This window comes from Anarrhichthys ocellatus, unplaced genomic scaffold (genome assembly GCF_004355925.1).
Source record: "Anarrhichthys ocellatus isolate YVR2014 unplaced genomic scaffold, GSC_Weel_1.0 scaffold1212, whole genome shotgun sequence".
NCBI lineage: Eukaryota > Metazoa > Chordata > Actinopteri > Perciformes > Anarhichadidae > Anarrhichthys > Anarrhichthys ocellatus.
Genome location: NW_022281186.1, coordinates 1 through 10,351, shown reverse-complemented (window position 1 = coordinate 10,351; position 10,351 = coordinate 1). Strand labels below are relative to the sequence as shown.

The 10,351-nt window shown below is 45.5% G+C and overlaps 2 protein-coding genes across 2 annotated transcripts; both read right to left on the bottom strand.

Annotated features, from left to right (window-relative positions):
* Positions 1-6: 6 nt before the first annotated feature.
* Positions 7-1,197, bottom strand: LOC116377402 (calmodulin-regulated spectrin-associated protein 2-like). The gene is made up of 2 exons (XM_031839041.1): positions 1,001-1,197; positions 7-827 (listed from the first exon to the last, which is right to left on the bottom strand). The coding sequence occupies exons 1-2, from the start codon at positions 1,137-1,139 to the stop codon at positions 721-723; spliced, it is 246 nt and encodes an 81-aa protein (XP_031694901.1). The 5' UTR covers positions 1,140-1,197; the 3' UTR covers positions 7-720.
* Positions 1,198-3,308: 2,111 nt separating this feature from the next.
* LOC116377401 (lysophosphatidic acid receptor 2-like) lies at positions 3,309-10,268 on the bottom strand (the record flags this gene model as incomplete). The annotated part of the gene is made up of 3 exons (XM_031839040.1): positions 3,309-4,486; positions 5,946-6,208; positions 9,722-10,268. Coding segments are annotated over 3 exons (906 nt in total), but the record flags the coding sequence as incomplete, so codon positions are not given.
* Positions 10,269-10,351: the final 83 nt, after the last annotated feature.

Here is a 10,351-nt window from a genome sequence, read left to right as displayed (position 1 = left end):
GATGTATTTAGTTGATGTATTTAGTTGCAGTATTTAGTTGCAGTATTCATTTGCAGTATTCATTTGCAGTATTTAGTTGCAGTATTCATTTGCAGTATTTATTTGCAGTATTTATTTGATGTATTTAGTTGCAGTATTTAGTTGCAGTATTTAGTTGATGTATTTATTTGCAGTATTCATTTGATGTATTTAGTTGCAGTATTTAGTTGCAGTATTTAGTTGCAGTATTTAGTTGCTGTATTTAGTTGCTGTATTTAGTTGCAGTATTTAGTTGATGTATTTGCAGTATTTAGTTGCAGTATTTATTTGCAGTATTTAGTTGATGTATTTAGTTGCAGTATTTATTTGCAGTATTTATTTGATGTATTTAGTTGATGTATTTAGTTGATGTATTTAGTTGATGTATTTATTTGCAGTATTTATTTGATGTATTTAGTTGATGTATTTATTTGCAGTATTTATTTGCAGTATTTAGTTGCAGTATTTATTTGCAGTATTGATCTTGTCATCAGAACACTGACTGGTGAAACATACCTTTCCTAGAAGAGGAGCTCACTAACTCTCTATTGTCTGAACAGACTTACGTGTCACCTTCACTCTGCTCACACGCACGCGCTGCAGCACCAGCGTGCGCGCGTAACACTGACACAGATCCTGGATCGTTTACATCCGGCCCTCCGCGCGCTGCGTTCAGCTTCTTTTGTTGCACCGCAGCGACCCTCAGCCTCCACTATACCAGCATGCACCGCTCTCCGCCTCACGAGCCTCACATGCACGTCGATCACCGGCCTCACAGCCCTCCTGCTCGGTGCCACGGTTATGGGCGTCTGCAGCGGTACACCGGGAGGAGACGGGCGGGTTAACGGAGAGCGGAGGAGGAGGAGGAGGATGCTGGATGAAGATGCTGGATGCGGTCTAACTCATGCATGTAGAAGCTTACAGCGGTCTGAATGATGGAGCGCCCCACCCAACAGAAGACCAGAGACCAGAGAGTCTTTACCTGCAGAGCCGTACGACTTCGACAGCAGCCACCGGACGCTGGCGCGGATCTTCGCACGGTTGAAGTCGTATCGGTCCAGCGGTTTGATCTCCGGCACCGAGGTCTTCTTCATCATCACCGCGCTGGGAGAGTCCACCATGGCCGCGCTGCATGCGCCGCACGGAGGACACGGAGGCACCGGGAGACTGAGAGGAGAGAGGAGGGAGGGAGGAGGGGGGGAGAGGAGAGAGGAGGGGGGGGGGGGGGGGGGGGGGGGGGGGAGGGGAGAGAGGGGGAGGAGAGAGGAGGGAGGGAGAGAGAGGAGGGGGAGGAGGGAGGGAGGACTGAGCCTGTGATGAGGAGAAACACTGGAGCATAATCATCATAACAACATGGGTGATTTTATAAATATGCGTCTGAATGTTATGAATTAATAAAATAAAATTCTCACTTCCGGGCGTGTCCACGCGCTCGTCAACAGGAACTCAGCAGAAACAGACCTGATCACCTGATCGATGACCTGTGAATACCCCCCCCCCCTACATGTCAGTCACAGAGGCCCCGCCCCCTGCCCCTTGAGCAAGGCAGCAGTTGCTCCAGCAGGTCCAGATCAATAAAGTCCATCACTGGCAACAGTGACGTCATGTAGTTCACCGAAATAAACTACAAAATAAACGAGGCGGTAAAGAACAGACTAAACGTGCTCGACGTTCTTCTCTGATCGGCTCCATCTTTGAATCTGATTCGTTTTTAATGATTCAGAATCATTTGTTCTGTGAAACCTAAAAAAATTTGATTGAAATATAATTTAATGTATGAAATACAGATTCCTCTTGACAAACGTTAAGGTGAATACTTCATACTTCATAGTTTTGCATCATTGATCAGCTGATGCTTTTCTCTGACGCATCAGATTTAACTTTGTTTATTAAAAGTCAAATAAACTGAAATAGAATTAACGCTTAAATGATTTTATGTTAAATAAAATACTCACCGACAGAAACACAGCAGCTGAAGAGACTTTAAAGTCATAATATAATATATGATATTATGTGTGCGTAAAAGGAAACCCACATCAACGTGTTTAAAAGTCTTTTGTTCAGATGCAAAAAGTTGTTTTAGCAGAAAAATAATGAATCAACTCGTTAAACTTTATTCTAATCTGATGGAAACAGGAAACAGGAAGCAGGAAGCGGGTTAGTGCTCATGAAAGTCTCAGTCTGCAACATTTGTAATGAAATAAATGAATAAATCTCTGAAGGTCACTCGATGTGGATCTCTGGTCCTCTGATGAAAGTATTGCAGTATTACGTATTCTGAGGGGACAATCCTGGTTCTTCTTAACAGTACGAAATTAAACTCTGCTCATAATTCAGAAGCATTAACAGAAAGACTCCAGACGGACAAACTGAACACGAATATCAACAGAACCGGGACTGAAACCTGAAGGATTTCCACTTTAACACAGAATCAAAGCTGCAGAAACAGAAAACAACGTTTTATCTCTGTTTTTAGAACAGTTTGCAAAACTTTCTGTGTAAAATACCCAAAATATCAACAATCCTCAGGTTTAACGCCAGACCACCGGGGGGCTCCAGACCACCTACTGAGTCCAAACCATCTGACATCACAGAGATCACGAATAAATGAAAGGAGAATAAAGAAATGAGTGAGAATAAAGTCCATACATACATACAATCAGTATTGTTCCAATATTGGACAAATTGTAAATTTCTAAACCCTAAAGAATATTTTTACTCCCCCCATCACCCTGTGTGACTCCTCCCCCATCGCAGGACCTCAGGTGGGAGCTCAACATCAGCTCCATCACCAAGAAGGCTCAGCAGAGGATGTACTTCCTGAGGCAGCTGAAGAAGTTCAACCTGCCAAAGACAATGATGGTGCACTTCTACACAGCCATCATTGAGTCCATCCTCTGCTCCTCCATCACGGTCTGGTACGCTGCTGCCACTGCCAAGGACAAGGGCAGACTGCAGCGCATCATTCGCTCTGCTGAGAGGGTGATTGGCTGCAATCTGCTGTCCCTCCAGGACTTGTTCGCTTCAAGGCCTCTATCAGGACCAAGACCTCCATCAGGACCAAGACCTCACGCCACATGAACAGTTTCTTCCTGTCTGTAGTCGGGCTCATCAACAAAGACCAGGACCCACTGACTCTGTCACCCCCAGGACAACCTCCTGCCGGTCAGTCCCCTACACATCCCTTCATATTTAAACACACTTGATACTTTTAACATTTCACTTGATTACAGTCCTGTTATCCGTTTGTTGTGCAATTTATTTTATATTCTTTTGTAAATGTTAATGTTTCTATTTCTTGCACTGTGTAGATTGTTGTTGATCGTTTAATGTTATGCACCTCCCGCCATGATAAACTCCTTGTATGCGCAAACTTCCTGGGCAATAAACGGTTGTGATTCTGAACGCCTGGAGTCAGCTGACGGGGGCGCTACCCAACAAGAAACACAAGAAGAAGAGCAACCTGCCACTGAGCAAACTGAACCTGAAGACGGAGAGGAGTTCCCAGGAGGTCTCCAACGGAGGAGCTTAGGAGGAAGAGGGAGGGGCTTAGGAGAGCCGATGAGGACATTTTCTGTCCATCAGTGATGAAACCACATGAGACAGAGCTTCTAACAGAGTTTTAATGTGGTCTGAGTCTCTGAATGCAGATCATCATGAAGGAAACGAGGCGTTACATGAACATCCTGATATTAATATTAATATCAGTGATGCTGCTTTCAATGAGCTGTACAAACATCTAAAGCTTTACATCACCATCAGCTGTGAGACGGAAACAAGCGTTTAATTAAATTAAATAAAAGCCTGGAGGACGATGCAGCTTCTGTTGCATTCTGGGAACAAAGTGGATCTGATCAGCGTCATAAAGACTTTATCCATCTAATGGATGCTTTATTAACGGTAACAAACATCTGTTCAATGTGTGTTTATGATCATAAATCAAATAACATTTATAAAGAAAAGTGATCTCAGCTGTTAGAAGATATTCATAATAATAATAAAATGATCTTTCAGTCATCTACAACCTTTAGTCCGTCTGAGTCCACAACTGGTTTCCATCAGAAGGGGGTCTGGACCTGGATCCTCCTGGACCTCACTGGGAGGACCGGGGTGGACAAAATAACGGAGACACACAGACCCACAAACGAGAGCCGTCAGACTGCTTTGGTCTCAGACACAAGTCCATCGAGAGGACGAGACCACGAGACAGACTGAGACTAGGTCTTGTTGCTGCTGTCCCTCAGGGTGTCTGTCTTTCAATCAGAGGAGACGTCCTCTGCTCTTAAAGCACAGTTTGTCTTAAAAGAATAAAGAGTTTAGGACACATCCGTCTCTCAGTGTCTCTTCGTGTCTCCGATGGTTCGAGTCCCCGTCAGGTCTCTGAGGCGGTGACGTCCTCCGAGCCGCTGCAGATGAGAGGCGTCCCGTTGGTCCCGTCTGTCGGCTCGGCGGCCCGAGACTTGAAGTTCTACAGACAAGAGAGGTGGAGAGACGGACGAGAAGGTGAGGACAGAGGAGGAGCCGGAGGGACACCAGAGACACAACACCAGAGGGACGGAGGACGGAGGATTAGACGGGAGGAAACAGGAAGTGGAGAGAGGAAGGAGAGAAATGTGTTAGTCGGGACCAGAGCGGCACGAAGAGGAGACGACGGTCTGATGGACACAAAGACGCAGACGGAGCAGCTGATCTCACTTTATGCATTTATTCATTTCACAACGTTGGTACAAAAAACAAACAACAACAACAACAACAGGATTAATAAAAATGTGGAGTTTGATTTAAAGAACGTCTGTGTCTCTCACGTCAATGTCACCAGTGTGTGTGTGTGTGTGTCTCTAACATACACCAGAGTAACAAGTCAGAGGAAATGTGGCTCACATCTGGACCGCTTTAGGACGAGACCACCAGAGCGTGATGGGACGCACACACATTTTAGATTTTAATGAGAGAGTGTCATCACACGAAGAACCACGAACGGCCAATCAGAGACAAGCTCATTCTGTTCTCCGATTGGCTGAAATAGCGACACATCAGGAAATAAACGTCTTTTCTCTCAGCGTCTCACGCATCTATAAGGGTGTTGTGTAAAATGATTGTGTGTGTGTGTGTGTGTAAGTGTGTGTGTAGGTGTGTGTGTGTGGGGGTGTGTGTGTGTGTGTGGGTGTGTGTGTGTGTGGGGGTGTGTGTGTGGGGGTGTGTGTGTGTGTGTGTGTGTGTGTGTGGGGGTGTGTGGGTGGGTGTGTGTGTGTGGGTGTGTGTGTGGGTGTGTGTGTGTGTGGGTGTGTGTGGGTGTGTGTGTGGGTGGGTGTGTGTGGGTGTGTGTGTGGGTGTGTGTGTGGGTGTGTGTGTGGGTGTGTAGCGTCTGAGAGAAACCTTGTGAGAACAGGAAGTGTAGCTTTATAGATCATATGAATGTTTAGAGGAGGAGGCGACAGGACGTCTCTTATAGAACATCGTGTTAAGACGAGTCTCACAGAAGCTGTTAAGTCATAAATCATCAACATGTATCAACCAATCAGCTCTGTGGAGGATCAATATGTTACAGGAACAACTGTCAGGTTAGTTTGGTTTAAACTGATTTAGAACCGCAGCCACAGAGCTTTTATTGTGAAAGGGTCGCTGTGAGAGAACCAGGACTGATTTACTCCAATAAGCAATTATTAATTGATTGATCAATTAGTAGTTTCATCTATAAAATGTCAGAAAGACGTCCTAAAATGTTTATTCAGAATATAAACTTTTAAGAATTTGGACTTTTCAAACTGCAGAATAATTCGATAGTTAACGAATCAATTAATTAATGAAGCCAATTGTTTTCACAACTTCACATGATAATTAATAATAATAAGATGAATTATTCCTTTCATCATTGACCACGCCCCCCCCCAAGTGCCGGCGGCCCCCCCGGTGCTGTCGCTCAGTACCTCTTGCTCCATGTTGGTGTTGAAGTGAACCCCCGAGCTGCTCTGGTCTCCGCGCCGCCGCCGGCACACGTAGCACAGGATCTCCTTGAAGGTCCTCCTCATGTCCTTGTCCCTGAAGGAGTAGATGATCGGGTTCACGAAGGAGTTGCACTCGGCCAGAACCAGGAAGTACTTCTCAAACTTAAGCACGCTGCAGCTTTCACAGCCCAGACCGTCCAGCAGCAGAATCACCAGACCGGGGGTCCAGCAGAGCACGAAGCAGCCTGGGGGGGGGGGTTAGGACAGGGGAGGTTAGGACAGGTCTCTGTGAGTGTGAGAGAGAGAGCGAGTCACCGTGACATTGGACACAGCAGTCATGTTTCCTCTCTAAAAGGTGAACGAGGTTTTTTCTCATTTAAAAAAACAAAACAAAACAAAAAAAGGGCAAAATAAGCATAAAAAATATAAATATCTAATGTGCAACAAAACAAATATTTAATCGCGATTAATCTCATTATTATGGCAAAGTTCAATAATGAATTCAAAAGTAGTGTATTGCGCACTTTTATTTTAAAGTACTGCTATATGAACAAAAGGGCAATAACAATTGGTTCACGAGATGCAGGCAGCATGTTTTATACTTAATGTGAATATAATTCATACTTTGTTAGCATCTTATTCTGAAAACCAGATGTTCGTCTGAAGAAACCGGATGTCTCACGGTAATCTTTCCGCTAACTTTCAAAGTCCTTCGCTCGCTCCGATCTGTGCCGTTTAAATGCGTTTACCGTGAATGTCAGCATATAGGTGCACTAACATGCAAGTGTCTGCTGAGTTGACCACGGAGATCCGAGTGTCTGCTGACTTTACCGCAGCGATGTCCAGTAGTCTCCAGGGAGAGCAACAGCTGGTGGACCTCATCAGTACTAACCAGAGGGGCCGTGTGTTTTATACCGGGGCCTTCAGCGCCGTCCTGCAGCTGAACCACCTCCTGATAACCTCATGATGGCGCCACAGATACGGGCAGTATTTGTTTCTATTGGTGTAACAATACACGTGTTGATATTGAACTGTTCGGTACGAGGCTTACGAACCGAACAATACGTTTGAATAATACGAGTGCGTTTGTGCTGGAATAATACAGAATGATATGTGCATAGTGCTTGTACCTTCTTCACGATGCTTAGAAACAGACTGAGCACCGGCTTCAATACAGCCTTCAGCTCCACACCACCTCGCTAATCACAGAAGGTTTTTGAAGACAGATATCACATTTGCTTCAAAGAGTTACACACCTGGGCAGGAACCCACACAGCCACACTATTACACATGAATCAACCAAGAAGATGGTTCAACCTGGTCCAAACCTTCACTACACCAGGCACTTAGAGACGGAGCTCTGAGCAGCTACGAGACACATACTGTATGTGCTGTGACTCTGCTCCTTCTTGCAAGAATAAATCTCCTGATCATTGATTGAACACTTGGTGTTGAGTAGAGTTTTTCTAACAATTTGGAAAATGCAGAAGCTTAAATTGTGGGAAATATAATGTTCTTTTGGTGGAGCCACTGCGCTCAACCTGGCAACCCACCCACGTCACAGACAACATACTGCCTGACACGCCCACCGAGGAAGAAAAACATTGTACCCTGGGGAGGCGCGTGTGTTCTGGGAGGCTATGCTAAACTAGCTTAGCAGGAAAGCCAACACGCTACACTCTCCCCGCAGCGTTTATCTGTTCTCTACTGATTCAAACAGGCTGAAGCAACCGCCACACAATCCACATCTCTCCAGACCATCATTCCTGCTCTGTAAAAGAAAAGAAAACCCCAAACAGAGAATCACATGTCCGACCCTAACCCCGCGATAACGGGATGCTGTGTCATTAACGGACAATGCATAGAGTCAGAATCAATGTAATTAACACAATGACAAGAACAAACTCACAAGAACCAGTCACATGTATTCATATGACAACAAAGCAACAAATCAATCCAGCAGACCTGCAGCGCTAAAACACGTATTCATCCGCACACTGAAGAGCACGAGCCATTCAGATATTATTACATCAGAGGGAACAATATTAACCAGATCATAAAAACACCACCATAGTGCAACACCATGAACACAGTAGTAACGCTACTGCAGAGGTACAAACACAAGCAGTTCACTTACAAAAGCTGCTGTTCACTTAAAGACAAAGTCCATCCTCCTTTCTTTGTTTACAAAGAGGGCGACTGTGGATAGCAGGGCCGTCTTTCAATCAGAGGGTCGGCGGTTCAATCCCTGTCTCCGGCTCTGCATGTCGATGTGTCCTTGAGCACGACACTTAACCCCAAAATTGCTCCCGTAGCTGTGCCTCCCGTGTAGAAATGTGATAGACTCTGAATTGTAAGTCGCTTTGGATAAAAGTGTCTGCTAAATGACTGTAATGTAAAAGAGTTCAATGACGCGGTTGTACAGAACATCGGTTCAGTTCCAGCCAGAGGTCCTCCTGTGAACGTGTTCGTTGAGTTGTAGATCTACTCGGGTCTCAGCTAAAGTTTTCAAAAGCACGTAGCTTGTAAGTGTCCTGCTGTGCGATGGTGTCGTGTTGCTGCCTTGGTTTAGTTAGCGTAGCGTAGCTCCAAACACCAAGACGCTCAGTCGCAAATAAAACGCATTATCAGCCATAGAGACGACGCTGTTAGACAGAAATACCGTTCGCACAAATCCTTTTCCTGGCTGCGTCAGGGCTGCTAGCTGTGGGGTTGTTGACCCTTTCTTACGACGCCCAGCTTTTCCTGAAATGTTTTCCAGAAAGATGTTGTCAGTAACTCACAAATCTGTTCCTCCTCTTCCTTCAGCCATTGAGTGTTAAAAAAATGCTAAAAATATCATGTCAACATAACTTCTTACATATCTTTCAACTTGAACTCTTACTCCTAATACTAACTTCTGCTAGCTGCTTCACAACAGTCACGCTAGCCCACTGACCAATCACGTACTTGTAGGCCAGCTAGCAGCTCTGACACGTCAAAGAATACGCCCAACATGTCAAACTAAAGATCTGATTGGTTGAACACTATGACAATCAACAATATCGTCCCCATTCACTTAAAGTGCACATGGATGCACTTGTGAGTCTGCAGGCCTCTGCCTCTGTTCTTACCTAGAGACACAGAGGTGAGATCTGATTGGATAAAAGCTCTACTTAAAACAAGCTGCACTGGAAGCAGAGCGACTGAGGAAGACAGGAGCTGTGCAATGAGAACATAAGATAATGGGGAAAATATTTATATAAATTATAATACATGTAGTGTATTTAAGAAACATTATGAAATTATAAAATAGATATAGCTTTGTGATTCTGTTTAGGCCAGCAGAGAAGGCTTTGCAGGCCCTGACGGCCCACCACTGAGACAAACGGATCTTTACTAGTTTAGAACCGGTTCCGTCCTGCAGGGGGCAGCACAGAGAGAACTTGTGATGACGTTAGAACAGAGAGCTGAAGAATGTGAAGTCTGTACGATCATGTTTCATTATCACAACACTCACAATGGAATGCTCACATCCTCACACACACACACAAACAGTGTGTCATGCATTCTTCAGCTACATTCAAACAAAGATTAACCCTCACACGTCCGTCTAAAGCGTGTCAGAACCTCACAGGCTGCTTCCTGTCAGAACACGCTCAGGGTTTTATTACTCGGATGCTCTGTTGCCGAGCAACGGCAGAAAGAAGTGCAACATTATTAGAAAAGAGAAAAAGAGCAGAGGAGTGTGTGTGTGTGTGTGTGCGTCTCCTCCTCACCCAGGATCATGGAGACGGTCTTCATCAGGTTGAACACCGTCTCTCTGTACCTCATCTGACTCGTGTGCTGAGACATCTGCTTGCTCTTGTGTCTGACGTAGAGGAAGATGCGGGTGTAGACGGCCACCATGATGGAGAAGGTCAGCAGGTTGAGGACGCCCCAGAACACCAGGTAGCTGCGGCTGTACAGCGGCGCCATGGTGGAGCAGTCGTTCAGGTCGCACAGGCAGTGCCAGCCCATGGTGGGCACCAGACCCATGAGGATGGCCACCAGCCAGATGACGATCATGATGACGAAGACGCGCCGGGTGCTCATCTTGCTGTGCAGCTGCATGTTGAAGATGGTTTGGTGGCGCTCCACGGCCACGGCCAGCAGGTTGAGGACGGAGGCCGTCAGGCTGGTGTCAATCAGACCCTGACGCACAAACCACCGGTACTTGCTCAGCTTGATGGTCCAGGGACCGGTGTGGAACATCAGGTGGAGGTAGGAGACACCTGCAGGAGGAAACAAACACGGTATCACTAACGTAGTGTAAATAAAGTTAACGTTAAAACTTTATTTACACTGCGATGGTTAACGTTAACATCAGAGTGTAAATAAAGTTTTAACGTTGACATCAGAGTGTAAAT

What these genes read in the sequence shown, in the direction of transcription:
- LOC116377402 (XM_031839041.1), bottom strand. Translation starts at nt 1,139, where the DNA reads ATGGTGGACTCTCCCAGCGCGGTGATGATGAAGAAGACCTCGGTGCCG. An exon ending in GAAGTCGTACGGCTCTGCAG is followed by an intron (nt 828 to 1,000) that starts GTAAAGACTCTC and finishes GTACCGCTGCAG; the next exon opens with ACGCCCATAACCGTGGCACC.